Raw genomic sequence first — 15,165 nt, 5'->3', positions numbered from 1 at the left:
TCAGATATTAATTTAAATCATTAATTGTCAAAGTTTCAAAAACAAAAAAAAAGAAAATCACTTCTTTACTCAAATCTGGGGAGTTTATGATTCCTCAGTTATTCCTTCTTTTCCAGATCACTTCCATCTTCCTCTCCTGTGTTCGGCTGATTGTGGGATGCTTCAACAAAGGGGAGGAGGGAATTTTCCTCTTGAGTCCAAACTCTCTGCTTTCTTTCAACAATTGTTCCCCAACTGGTTCATTTCGTTGTGGGTAGAAGTGTTTCATTGTTTCTTGAGGGTTTTTTTATACAGGATATTTCCAATTTCCCCTCCATAGCCGCACTTCAGCACAGACACTGTAGTAAGTGTAAAGAATCTGAGTTGAAGGCGGGACAAGAAAGACAATAAGGGGGTCTGGAGTTCATCATAGCCGAAACAGACACAAAACAAGCATTACATGAGACTGTGTGTGTCTGTGTCCGAGGTGTGTGTGTCTGTGTGCGTTTCTCCTCAGTTCTGCTGCAGGATGAGGTTTTCCAGCTCGTCAGCTGAGCGAAGCAGGAAGGCTGCCGACTCCCGGTAACCTGCGATCAGCTGACGCACAGCCGTGATTTCTGGTTGGCTGAGCTGTGTGGATGCCCCGCCCCCTCCGCCGCCCCCACCGCCCCGTCCGCTGAGGTTGTTAGTGGTAGTGGAGGAGGAGGAGTTGGTGATGTTGTTGGAGTAGAGAGACTTCATGCTGAGGTCTGTGGGACCTGGATGGGACGGTGGAAATGGACAAGGGGACAGCCGATCAGAGGTGGGATGAGGACAGAGACGGAAAGAGAGACAGAGAGTTTAGTAATAACTGCTGTGATATATTTAACATTTGCAATGATTTCCTTAAAACAAAAACAAAAAACGACTAAAACTTCCTGTTTGGTATTAAATCAACAGTAGGCATTATTGGTCCTCATGTGCCACTGTCCTGCATCTTGTGCAAGCAACCATGCTTCAACACACCTGAAACAAAAGACCAAATACCTTCTTGGCATCTCAGGTCTAAGTTTAGCACAGACTGAGCCCTTAAGAAGGGATGCATGAAAAAGCTGCAGGACAGTGGCACTAGGGACCAACGTAACCTATCCCTATATTAAATCATCCCACAAACTTTAAATACTGCTGAAAAATAGAGTTGACATAATAAATGACACTGACCAACTTCATCGATATGACCGAGGATACAAGTACCTTTAAAAAAATGGCTTAGACATACATGGTTGACATGAACTGAATTCCTTTGATTTGAACTAAAGCTGTCTGTGTTATGGTGCTACTTCCACACAGCAGCAGAAGGCGATGCTGTTTTCCAAGAAGGCAGGGACCAAAAAATAAACATTTGTAGACCTTCTGCATCTCTGTGAGGCGTCAGAAAGACGAGGTGTCTTTTGGTTCTTGCAGAGGTGAAGCAACAATGAAACAGTTGATTAAAGGTCCAGGTGTAGTGAGAGGTTAGAGATCAATGGGTGAGGTGGGTAAACATTCTGTTACTTGGATGCTTCATAAAAGACATTGGCATGATGATGTCGAAAGTTATGTCTCAAGAAACTCATAATGACTCTGGATGAGCTGCAAGGATTCAGAGCTCAGGTGAAAATATCTGTTGCCTGTTAGCTGTTAAATCTATCCGTTTTCATTGAAAAGTTGAAAGACGAAATTTGTGAGAATTTCTGACTGTACTTTTCCATTAACACAGCAAACTCAGAGGAAAGGCTTCGGATCAGGGGCCAAAATGCAAGTTTCTAACCTAAACATGAAATGTTTTGGAGAGGAAAATAGACTTAATTCTAATTCAGCCTTCTGAAGAATGCAATGGATTGAAACTTAAACCGAGGGTCTCCTTCCTCGACGACAATCAGCATAAACACAAATTTGAGCAACAATGACAAGTCTGACTAAATGCACAATGGACATGTGTGGGAGATGCTTTTTACACAACAAAGCATATAAAGCTGTATCTCTTGGTAACAGCATGTAAGCATCAGAAAGAGAGGAATGAGACCAGAGTGAGGTTGAAACTGGGCAACATCGGAGCTTTAAATCTGCTTCAGAGAACCAGCTTATTAGACGCCATGTTTGACTGTCTTACACAGGACCTTACTTACATGCAGATCATTTCTTTAAGAAAGCGGATGTCAGTAAGAGTGAGTTAAAATCAGAAGAAAGGTATTGTAAAATATTACTCCATTAATTTGCATGCTGCTCCCCCCCAGGCCTCCTCCCTCTCTTAATGTTCCTCGCTCCATAAGCTCTTAAACCCCTCCCTTTCCATCTAAACTCACCATTGCTCTGAGTGGCAGTGCCGGTCGTCAGGGAGATGGGATGTTGAATGGCAGAGCTCAGGCCTGGGTATCCACGGTAACCATAGCTGAGGCCGGCCCCGTTGATGTAGAGCTGCGTGTCCTGGGAGGGGAAGGCTGATGCAGCCAAGGAGTAAGCAGAATGAGCGAGGGACACCGGCTCCCTCAGAGTGGCGCCTCCGCTGGACGGCTTCTCCAGGGAGATCTGCTCATCCTGTAGAGAGACAGGGGGACATGGTGGGAACTGATTAAAAATAACAAAAGAAACTAAGCAATGTTTAGAGGGAGGAATGCAGCTGATCCCAGGGAGAAGGAGACAGACTTTATAAAGTGACCCAAACACATAGACACCTGCAGCAACATGGTGACCTGTTAGGATTTTAACCTGAATAAGAAATAAAGATTTCTAAGGTACATAAAAACTCTCACAATAGATAGAATAATAATTGTTTAGTAGGTATAAGTTCAATATATTTATTCATATAATTTTTATGTAATAACTCATTGATACTAAAGTGATCTGGCCAAGAAGGGAGCATAGATAGGGTACATTTAGATACATGATAATTACTTATTGTTGGGGTTAATATTCTTATTCTGGGATAAAGACCAGCCAAGCATCAGATTTTGAGTCCGTTTTCTTTAAATGTTCCTGTTAGAAGGCGGCCATTACTTTAAATCAGATTTAAGAATCCAGTCAGATTAGACTAATTTTGATTGACTTTTTCTACTGATATTTACTCATAATAGACTGATTCTAATCCTTGTGTTGGAAGTAATTTCTCCTCATTGAGATCTAACTGCAACAACTCGCAAACAAATAAAAAACACTTCTTTAACCGTGACCCTGAATTATACCTAAAGTCAAACAAACATTTCTGACTCCTCTATAGCAGTGAGGCTACAGGTGATTTCCTCCTTACATGGTAGGCTTCGAGGCGCATCCTCTTTGCAGCGTTGCGGGATTCACTCTCGCAGGCTGCAGCCAGGATGTTTTCAGCCATGGCTGAGGTGAGGTGAGGTGGAGTTGGACGGGTCTGCAAACAGGAAAAGGTTAAAGTGGGACAGTTATTCACTCATTAAATTATAACATTTCTTTATTAAATATAGAGAAAACACAAGTCACAGTATATTAATAACCCAACATCCAAACAATGACTTTTCTAACAGAAATATTCTGTCAAATAGGAAGAACGATGAACATCTTTCGTTTTGTTATAACAGGTAATATTATACTAAACCACAGGGGGGCAGTACAGAGATTACTATGATCTGTTCTATTAAAACCTCAGTGCAGGTGTAGGTGAACTGTTTTTGCCCCCTCCCAATATAGGATCTGTAAAATACAGCTATAAATCCATCCCAAACCCTTCAGAAAAAACAATTTTCATTAGGAAAAACAACAACAACAAAAAACAGTACATTGAATAAACAACAGTGAATATATGAATAAATCTAATTGTTATTTCTTTAGGTTTTAAAACTGATGGAAGAACCTCCAACTTTAGAATAAAGAATATATTTCTGCTATATTTTCACAAAAAATAAAGTAATCAATATGCTGGTAAAGATTCTCAGTCATTGAGGTCAAAGTCATTTCCAAAAAGTTAAAAAACAATCTACTGGACTTTGTTTCCTAGTTTGAAGACGTTTCGCTTCCCATCCAGGAAACTTTCTCAATTCAAAATTGAAATGATGGATGGAACGTGAAAAGTCTTCAAACTTAGAAAACAAAGTCCAGTGGATTTTTTAAAAACCTTTTTGGAAGCAATCAACAGTTTTCCAAAACTACAAAACAAAGAATAAATAAAGAGTAATAAAACCATTATACCTTATACAATCAACACTTTCCTTATTTGTTCAGTCAGTTGCTTATTTTAAATGAGAAAAAAAAATCTTAATAACTTGGACAACAACTCCAGTTATATATTTCCAAATGTGTAAAACAAAACTAGTGTTTCATGAAGAGATATTTCAATACAACTAAACAAACCCAGCTGTAGGATAAAGAGAAATAAATAAGCTTTTCTCTAAGAGGTTCTCATTTCTGTATGTTCCTGTATCTGGAACATATCAAGACATTTTTACATTATGCTTGATGCTCCCACACAGACGCTTAATATTTTTACAAAGACAAATTACTCTTGCATCATTAAAGGTAAAAACCAAGTTATCATGACACCTATGGGCAGATCCCAGAATGTGAAGATAAGCTCAATCATGAATCTGTATGTTTTATCAATAACTAATAATTATCAATAATGCCTCTAGGGGGAGCCAAAGTAAATCAACTGTCTCCTTTTTTAACATCTGTAGGAAATCCTGCTGTCTGGTTTTCATCTCTGCATCCATGGAACCTTGCCTGTTCTCCTTCTCCTCTCCTCTGGGAGCTCCATCTTCAGCATCCGAATATGAAATAATCCTCTGTCCATGTTCTACATGCCTTCGTAACCCTGCCTCCAAACTGAACATCCTAATCATCCTGCTACATTCATTTCTAATCTAATCCATTTTGACCCTTCCCAGTGAAAATCCCCATATTTCCTTCTTCATTTAATCCTTTTCACGCAGCCAGCTCTACAGTACCTGCACTCATTCACTCTCAGAATAGTGTCACCCATATAAACGCATGTCATTAATGTCAAAAGTTCTAAAAACCCAGCAGGTACAGCTACTCTACCTCCATGCCGTTCTTTTTCATACGTCGGCAGGATTTGAGGTAGGTGCGGATGCGCTTGCGGGCGCGTTCCTGGAATTCTGGGAATTGTCTGCTGCAGGACTCGATGATGGCTTGGATCTTTTCCTTGGGCTGCTTGGAGATCGGTACCATTCGGTCCAAGTTCTCATCCACAAACAGACGAACAAACATCTGCAACAAAAACACAGGTCAGGTGATAAAATGGCGTCATCAAGGGCCTAATGGAGTCCAAACTTTCTATCATGTGGGATAAAATTGTACTGCTGAAATTACTGGCAGGACAATTTTTTTTTTTTTAAGAAAATGCAAAAAAAAAAAAAAAACAATATCATTGTAATTTAGTTTTACTTTTTCAGACCAGATTTAAAAAAAGGAAATTGAATAATGAAAGAAACCAAGTAGATTTTTGGGGAAAACGGTTTCTAATTAATGTTAGAATTAGAAATAAAAGTGATAATTTTTTGCATCACAAAAAAAATTGGCCCAGTGTTCTTGACTTTAGGGTCCAATGTCCTACGTCGTTGCTGCTGCTTTCCAAGCAGCAACAACAGGATGTGGGTCATCATATCCACTGCCTGCAGGGCGGTCAAGTCTGTGCTATTCTTGAGCTGCAGGTTGGGGGGAACAAAATCCTTCTAACCCCACCCCTTACTTTAGATGGCTATAAACTCTATATTTGTGGTACTAAACAGAAGCATCCAAACATGGATTCATTGTTCATGTCAGATTTCCCTTTTATGCATTCTGACACCATCCTAAAAATGAGTAGCTTTTGGTCAGACAGCTGGATTTTCTAGCGGCTGAGTTTTTCCACTATGAACATCCATCAAGGCCAATCTCCCGACTTACATTAAAGGCCTTTAATCTCTCAGGGTCGACACCCTCCGTGTCGTTGATCTTGTCGCTGTCATCATGGTCGTCATGGTCGTCGTCGTCATCGTCAGGGGCGACCTGGGTGCTGTGACGCCCAGTGGTGAGGTCTTCTGCGTTCAGCTCCATCTTAATGCCGTCGTAGCTCCCTCCTGAACTGTACTGTGGAGACTGCAAACACAGAAACACTTATTCTTCTCCAAATCACATTTCTCAACATAGTTTATGCTAAATTAACAAATGCTTTGGTCTTATAGGATAAACACATATATTTCTTTTAGATTAAATTAGATGTTTAAAAAAATGAGATCTGGTCATTTATCAACGCTTTTAATTGGTGCAAAACTGAAAACATTTCAGTAGGATGATTAAGAGCGAATATTGCTCCCAATCTAAAGACCTACCTGCATATTTTTCAACATTCAGTCGGATTCATCCAATCAGCATGTATCTATATTATGAAGAGGCTTGCTTGTCAGATTGAAAGTATATTTTGAAAATAAAAACTGTGAAACATAAATTAAAAGATATTTTTCATCCACATTTCTGCATCAAGAAATATGTTATTTTATTGGTCTGATGTAATCTGATCTGACGTCTTTTAAATGCAGTGAGCAGAAAACCATCATAATAAACAGAAATAAAGGCTTGGTCTGGCTGTCATTCATCTTTATAATTTGTTCCACTTAGTAAAATTAGTGAAAAAGCTAGTCTTTGAATAATATTCTAGTTTGACTTTATAACTGCTCAAGTGCCAACTGGCTTGTTTTTACCAGTTAAATGCATTCATACCATGATGCATCCACTCCAATGCTTTACACAGGAAATGAAATATTTTAAACATTTAAGGAACAAAATGGAAAAACTTTCTTCTAGAGAATAGAAGAATTTCAAGTCTGAAAAGAAAGACAGTAGGATCTGCAACTTTCAATGATTTCTTTGAACCTTTCTTCTGAGGACGGAGAGATTATGTACGACTAAAACTATCTGACAACTTTAATTTAATTTTGTATTTTATCTAATAATAGAAGGGTCAACCTTACAAGTATATGTCTAAATATATACATTCAAATGTTCTAACTTACAGTCGAGAACATGAGAAAGTGAAACACATCTACGAAAACCTCTGAAATCTACAGACTATCGAGAATCAAAGATATTTTTGGTAAAGGGTCTTTCTTTGAACCAAAACTGATGCAAACAGCGCCTGCCTTGTTGTGAATGTCCTCCCAAAAATATCACTTATTTTCTTATCAAGTCTTTCATTGCATTAGATTCTGACATGATTTGTTGCTTTAAGATGTAAAAACCGATGAATTTTTAAACAATTTCAGTGAGGTTTTTTTTAAAAGTTTTTTTATTCTGCAGTCAACACTTTAATAAAGACAAGCTAAGATCGGTTAGAATTGACATCAAAACTGTGGCTAAACACATTTCCTTAATAATTTAACCATGGGTGGGGGGGTGAACATATACCACAAGAAAATAACAAAATCATTATCAAATTGCATCTTAAATTCAAACTACTATTACCACGACCAATCAGACTACTTTTGTTATGAAATTAGTTCTATGACCTCAAATACTAAATGAAACAAAAAAAGGTGAACAATAAATATAGATATTTCATAATAACGAAAAGCTTAAAGTAAAGTGAAAATGGTAGGAACCAAGTCAGCAGCTTGACTTTACAGATATGTAATTAGTGAGTGAAGGCCAGAAAAAGTTCCTCCTCTCCAACAGCAGCTGAAGAAGTTGTGCAAAATGGATAAATTAGCTTCACAGCTTGCAAACATTCATCGAGGTGTCAAGGCTGGCTGTGACGGCTGGCTGTCATGGCAACAGATGCTTTGCTCTTCTTCCTGCAGCTTACCTTCAAGTTGCAAAAATAATTTTCGTTTACTAAAGATATCCGGCTGTCTTTAGCTCTGCTCATTTTCTTGCTAGAGTTTATCATATCGTTTTGCTTTAACCGCCTATTCAGTAAATGTATTTGCTTTACTTGGTTTTTGCAGTTATAAATCTCTTCTAAGAAAGTTTTCGACGGTCGATAATCTTTGACTAAAAACATTATGACCTAATAAGTTAGAACAAGTGAAAGAATACCCATAGATATACTCGATAATCACTAAGTTTAGCTAGTTCTGGGTTTCAGTTTGAGAAAATCTGTTTTTTCAAAGTTCTAATTCTTTAGAGACATGCAGAACGGGTTTGGTTGAAGAACTGATGATTGCATAAAGTAAAAATACAAAAACGGATGACTCCTAATAACACCGTCTTCTAAATATTGAAAAAAAAAAATATTTAAAGGAAACACTGTAAATAAAAACCTTAAAGTACCTTCAGTGGGAGGTACAGTATAGATGCACATGTAAAGATGGCAACACAGCGTGCTCATCAACTCAGAAGGGTTATGAATATTTCAAAAGCTACACTGTGATGTCATCACTGTTTAAGGTGAATTTTATGTTTTAAAATCCAAAGGAATCTTAAAAAGCAATGAATGCGATAACTAAAGGTAACCAAAGGCAAATGCTTTTAGGCGGACAGCAAAGTTTTCAGAGGCTTTCCGTTTCAACATATATAGCTACAAAGACGGCCTGGCTTCATTATTCCTATCAACAAAGTCAGATAAAATCTACAGGGAGAATTTTTCTATATCATCATGGGAAATTATGTATATATGAACATCAATGTTCAGAGTATCAAACAAAAAACCTTAAGGAAACTAAAGATTAAGAGGTACAAACACTCTGCAGAGCAATACATGCAAGACTTTTTAATTAGCAGCCTTGTGTCGCACAGTTAGCATACTTGAACAAATCTTTTCACCTCTGCTGATCCTGCAGGACTAATGAAGCCAGAGACTGAATTCATCTTTAAGCTGCCCTCACAGGTCGCCTGCAACAAATTCTTCCTGCTAAGGAAGATCACAGTTCTGCAAACATACACACATTTACACTATGTAGAGTGATAAACCTTTAGCAAAGACACAGTAAAAGCCAGGAGAAACGCAGAGTGACACTTAAAGTGAACTTAACACACCCCCACAACGCTGGCAGAGGAGAAACGGTGTAAAAAGTGAAAGAAGCGTTTGTTGGCTCCATAATGGAGGCAAGCTGAGAGTGTTTGTTTCAGAGTCTAAATGCGAGGGGAAGGAGTAAAGCTGCACTCGTGTTCAAACCTCACTCAGGTCTGGCACTAATATATTATCTTCAAGGCCAGTGTCTATTGTTCACCAGTATCTGCCATTCAGCTTCAACACAAAGACGGTGAGAGGAGGAAGGTAGGAGAGAGAAACTCCTGCTTTTACCTCCAGCTTTTCATTCTGTCTCCTTGTCTTTAGAAACGACAGTTCAGTGTTTTAATACATCCAGAATGAGACAATGTGGGTGTCCTTATTAATTCACCAAGCAAAGAGTTCATGTTTCCACAGATAACCGCTGCTGTGTTTTCACACTGAACCTGAATAAAAGGAGAAAATGACTTCTTTCAAAGAGAGATTCTCTAAGTGCACCATGGTCACAGAGCAGGAAGAAGAAAAGATGAATTAATGAAAACCACAGAGAAAAAAAACATGACTTTTTAATCAGTTTTTCTTTTTTTGGCTTTTGTATTAAAACTTCTGTCTTTTTTTTTTTTTTTACCAAAGGCCCTGCTACCTTCTCTGCTGTTATTTGGTATATTTTCATTTAGGATGCACAAATAGGAACATTTACGCCAATATTCATAGAATATTTCTATTTGCACCTCCTTCACAAATAACACAGGCCTCCATACACCTCCCCAAAAGAAAAAAAAAAGTTGGTTATTCATATGAGCCAAGTTTTATTTTAAATAAATTAAAACTTTTTTACTGCTTTGATAAAATAAATCTAGATTATATATTAACTATTTATTTAAATTCAGATTCCATTGTATGAAACTTTCCAGTGGATGTTTTTAAATGGAACAACAGAGACAGATTAAGATTAAGGCCACAAGTTCGCACCGAGAGCAGCGACCAAAGTACTGAAAATAAAATCAGAAAAGGACAGAAATAAAACAATTAAATGATGAGATCAGAGCAAAGAGATCAAGTAAACAGTTTATTCTCAAAAGAAAGTTAGAATGACTAAAAACTAAGAAATAAGACTAACCTTGGCAGAAAGAAAATGTGAAAAAAATCCCCTAATGTCCTCTGTTAAAATACACTGAAGGCACTATATCCACTCTGTGGCTTGTTTCCCTTCTAGAAACCCTGCGTACTTTGTCTGAGTGCATTATGACCTCTTAAAAACACAACAAATCTGATGGCCTCTAAAAATTTGAGAAAAAAAGTCTTCATTTGAAACTTTAGGATGAGAATCTAAAATGTAAAGCTTTAAAGCCCACCTTCAGCATTACAAAGAAATTAACAAAACCAGGCCTACTGATTCACTGAGCAAAGAATACGTCCAAACATTGCATTGCTGCCTTAAAGAGCTGACCTGTTGAACCATTTCTTTTAAAACTCCTAACTGTGCAAAGTAAAAGACGCTTGGGTTAAATATGACTCTGTGGGTCCAACAGAAGGGATTTCTGTCAATAAGACAATGGCGTAACGTCACAGCAGCAACATGAGACATGTCAGCTCTCTTCCTGTTCCTCGCCTCTAAAGAACTCTAAAGGGTGACATGCTGCAGTTTCAGTAATATTCTACAAGCTGAATGTGTCCAACTGTGTGAAGGTAATACGACGGCAGCTCCAATCACACTGCATGACCTGTAGCTGCAGCACAATCCTGTCTTATAGATTCCACTGATGTTTCAGTCCAATGAAACGTGCAAGTTCTGCATGCTAATGAGCTTAAAAGCAGAGTCAAAGGTGAAAAGAGGGAGAAAAGGAGCAGGTAATGGAGACAGCAGTGGAAGAGCTCATGGCTGCAAAAAGATCAAGCAACAGTTCCAGCTTCATTTAGGAAACAACTCAGAGGTAGGATGGGGCCGCACTTTTTAAACTAATGAAAGGCATTTAATAATAAATCCTAAAATGTACTGACAGCAGGTGCAGAGAAGCCAAAATGGAAGGGCTGATTTTTGCACATTTAGAGCTGGAAAATAAAAGATTTATTGACCCACATGAAGAGCTTTGCATTGATCAAAGCTGGTTTATAAAAGGCATAGATTGGAATAAAAAAAAAAAAAAACAGGTTTTATTTTAGCCAAGTGCCTCAAACAATAAAGGCTTGAACTGACTGCCCTGTTAAAATGTAAGCTGCTCTCCATCTACATCTGGGGGACTGGTGGCCTAATAGTTAGGGCATTGCGTTTGGGTCCCAGAGGTTCTGAGTTCAAGCCCCACTCCCATCGACTGCCACTCTGGGTCCCTGAGCAAAGCCACTTAACCCCACATTGATCACTGGACGCCACATAATTGCAGCCCACTGCTCACCAAGAAGATGGGTTAAATGCAGAGATTGAATCGTTGCTTTGTACTTTTCTATTTTAATTAATTATCCCAGAGATTAGTGATGGATCTCTTGGTGTAGGTGTCAAAGGATTGTGTATCTACAGCTTCAACTGTACCAAAAACCATCAATTCAGTTTTTAGACAAGAGAAGGAAGGAAATTGTTCACACCAGCAGTCATGGTGCACAATCTCCAAAGTGAACACCATACATAGTGAACAGAGAGATACAATCATCACACCGAACAATAACAGATCACCAAATCAAACTTTCAACTGGTTTCCCCAACAGCAGGCAATCATCGCATTCTTTAAACCATTCTAAAATGCTGAACATATTTGTTCTTCTGACTGAAACTAATATTAAATCCCAACTTAAAAGAAAACAGGAAAGGAGTGATTGAAAATCCCAAGAAAGCTCTACAGATTAGGGCAATGGTACAGAGGCTCTCAGCCTTAAACTTAAAGTATCACTAAAGATAATTATCAAAACACCAAAGGAAACGTGCAAGAAACTGCTAAGCATTTGATTCTGGTTAACTTCTTTAACGCCAATAGAGATGTTCTATTATTATTACGAAGGTTATGTAACATTTTTAGAATTCATTTTTAATTTAAAAAAACCCCATCATATTTCATTTTCTACAGACACATACTTGTGGTTGAAGGAAAATTATACTCAATGTAAATATAAAAGCTATGAAGATTTTAGGATTTTGAATCCTAATTGCTAAGATGAAAGTAGGATTTCTAAAATTAAAACTTCTGTTGTTGAACATCCTGTTCAAAGCAGTTGAAGTAAAGTCTTTATTTCTGCTGGTTTTATCAAAAACCAAATCAGGTTTATAAAAATGTGTGGCATCTCACTGCTTCTGAAAGGAAGATGTAAATGGATGTTTCTAAGTTAAGGCTGAGTGGGTGTGCATGCATGTTCTCTCACCTTACTCCCGTAGTCCCTGCCGTCTCGGTCCAGTCGAAGCTCTGTAGTGTGTGTGTGCGACGGGGCGTGTGTGTTTGGAGTGTGTGCGTGCGGCAGAGGCAGGGCCGGATGCGGAGCCAGGGGGGGTTTGGCGGCCAGCGGGTACTTCCTCCGGAGTTCCTCTGGCGCATTGGGATGCAGAGCGCCGAGCAGCGCTGCAGCTGCTGCAGAGACGGTGATGGGCAGGTGTGAGGTAGACAGGGGCAGACGCTGAGAGGGCGGCTCGCTCAGGTTCACCGGCTGCTGGTCCTCAGATGATGAGGAAGAAGAAGTCGGCCTGCTGAAGTCCAGAGGGGCAGCCCCAACGGCACCATTGACGACCTCCGTTTCCCTGACGATGGCACCATCTGTCACAGCAGAGGTGGGAGGGGTCAGGGCAGGTAAGCCGTTCCCGCTGCCGCTTTCTGAAGACAAGTCATCTGAAAGTAGAGACAGAGACAGCGGTTGAGCTGACAGGAGGAGGAAAGAAAACTGAAGCATTTTAATTGAATATTAGTCAGGCAGAATATTCCATTTAACCTTAGCATGGTAGGTCCCACTGCCACCTACAACCCTTTACCACTGGATAAAGACTTCCTATATATTACCAAAGCCTGACTATCCTTTAGTGTAAAGTCAATAATTCTGCTGGTATGAAATATAGTTGACTTCTTTCAAAATAAGAGCATGAACTCCTAATCAAAACCCTTGACACAACATCCAGGCTCCAACTGATTTACTGTCTAACTAAAGTCTTCATTCAGCATCGTAACATAGCATCTATCACTTAGCTGGTATTAATTGGCACCTTTAATGTGTCCAATCTGAAACCACCAATGTGATAAGTGAGAATCAGGAAGACCATCATCCTGGTTCAAAAAGGATTAAATGAATATGGACCTGCTTCTCCGATGTCATCACATTCTTTAGATTATTTCTTCTGGTGTTGAATCATCTGAAGTTGCCTCCTGAGCCAACTGGTCAATATACTGGTCAACTGGACCTTCAACATCATTAACCCAGACATCCTCCACAGGGAGCTCACTGATTTCACAGTCAGTCAACCTGTCAGTGGATCATCAGCTTCCTGACTGACCAGCAGCAGACGGTGATGATGGGGAGAATCATCTATGCCAACTAAAAACGATTCAGTCCAGGTGCCCCCCAGGGCTGTTTTCTCTCCCTACTTCTCTTCTGCCTGTGCACGGGTGACTGCATCTACGCAGACAGAAACACCGAGGGTGTGAATGAAACCTCTGATATTTTTCAGATACAGAAAAGTTATGTGCAAATAATTGCTTGATTGGACGGCAATGTGTTTAAAAAAAAAAATAATAATAATAATACAAATACACTGATCACATGGTTTACATTTTTCTATCATCCAGTCATGACCTGCATAAACTTCCAGCAGGCTTTATTCAGGATAGAAGAACGTTTTCATACCTCGCTGAACTCCAAAATAAGTTGTGACTTAAGAGGTTTTTAGCATGATCACTTTTCCTCTTACATCAATAAAAATAATGACTTCCTTAAACTGAAACTAAACTGAGCAGCTGAAAACAGGTGCAACACCAACAGTTTTTTTCAGTGTATGGAGGCTTGATGGGATTCGTTTTAGATTCCCTTACTTTGACTAGGCCATATAACTGTCAATATCCTTTCCCTTGTCAATCATTCTGTAGCAGATTTGCTGCAGTGTTTGGGATCAATGTCCTGTTCTTAATGTAGTTTGGTCCAAGCTTCAGCTGCCGGACTGTAGGCGCAGCTTGTTTTCAGTATGAAAACTGCAAGAAATCTCTGCAAGGAGGTTCCCTTTACCGGTATATAAGGGTGTTTAAGAGATAACAGGGAAAGAATTAGAATGACTATTGTTTTCTCACCTGTTTGAAGCACAGAGCACTGCACCACCGGCAGAAGTCTTGTTGTACATTGCTAAAAATTAAATGATCTGATCATGACATACTTTTACTTGCTCTGGGCTTCATTCAAAATAGAAGAATTCTGAAGTCTTCATATTTTCCTGAACCACACAAGAAGGGTTACACTTCTGGCTTGAAGAAGATTATCAAACAAGAGAGATGGCCATCACTCTTATCAAGGTATTTTCATACTAAAAATGTTGTAATCTGTGAACTAATAGCGCGATTATTTTGTTTGCTCAACTTACGTTTCTCAATAAAAAAAACAACCTTACAAAAAGCATCGAATTTACAACAATTTACACCCTAAAGTACTGGCTAATTATTACAGAAAACATTATCATAACTGGAACATTCCATCTTTGGCTTTAACAACCACAGCAATGTTTACATTTTCTGATTTAAATAAACTTTATTTCATTCTTTATATACATATTTTCCCACTAGGGTGGGAGGTTGATGGTTTGGATCACTGCAGAAGTCTTATTGTTTAAGATTGCATGATTTTCTTTTAGACAGACTGCTAAGAGACTTTATTTTTGCAGAATAACAAGCTTTTGTTTAGTAGGGGAGGGGGGAGAGTTAGAGTCCCATCTGCTGTATGGGGAAAAGGAGAGAGGGGTAAGGAGTTGTGGAGGAAGAAGTAGCAGAGGTACAGTGAGGCAGAAAAAAAGAGGTCAGCAGAATAAGGGTTGGGAGGAGGAGGAGGAGGCAAAAGATGAAGGGGGTGGGGGTCATTGCTGGCGGGGCTGAAGGCAGAAGGAGGAGAAAGGAGAGGATGAGGGAGGACAGACGTGGGGATGAAGGGGGAGGGTGCAGAGAGTCTGTGGTGAAAGGACAGAGACATGAGGGAGATTTTGGACGTTTATCCTCCCCTATTCAAAGTCTGATGTTTTATTGGACATCTGACTTCACCATGTATGTGCAGAAAGGCATGTAAAAGCGCATGAATCTGTATGTTTTATTACA

The 15,165-nt window shown here is 39.1% G+C and overlaps 1 protein-coding gene across 1 annotated transcript in view; it reads right to left on the bottom strand.

The window, feature by feature from the left end:
* Positions 1-237: 237 nt before the first annotated feature.
* The window catches only part of nol4l (nucleolar protein 4-like), a 123,264-nt gene continuing 108,336 nt past the window's right edge, over positions 238-15,165 (bottom strand). Inside the window, exons 6-11 of the mRNA XM_015393587.1 lie at positions 12,257-12,714; positions 5,869-6,060; positions 5,002-5,190; positions 3,245-3,358; positions 2,304-2,535; positions 238-737 (exon numbers count right to left, since the gene is read on the bottom strand). Of these exons, the coding sequence (XP_015249073.1) occupies positions 493-737; positions 2,304-2,535; positions 3,245-3,358; positions 5,002-5,190; positions 5,869-6,060; positions 12,257-12,714 (1,430 nt within the window). The 3' untranslated portion in view covers positions 238-492. The remainder of the gene's footprint in view (positions 738-2,303; positions 2,536-3,244; positions 3,359-5,001; positions 5,191-5,868; positions 6,061-12,256; positions 12,715-15,165) is intronic.

This window comes from Cyprinodon variegatus, unplaced genomic scaffold (assembly GCF_000732505.1).
Source record: "Cyprinodon variegatus isolate N-32 unplaced genomic scaffold, C_variegatus-1.0 Scaffold649, whole genome shotgun sequence".
NCBI classification, from domain to species: Eukaryota; Metazoa; Chordata; class Actinopteri; order Cyprinodontiformes; family Cyprinodontidae; genus Cyprinodon; species Cyprinodon variegatus.
Note: the sequence above shows the minus strand (reverse complement) of the source record. Positions and strands in the feature narration are given on the sequence as shown.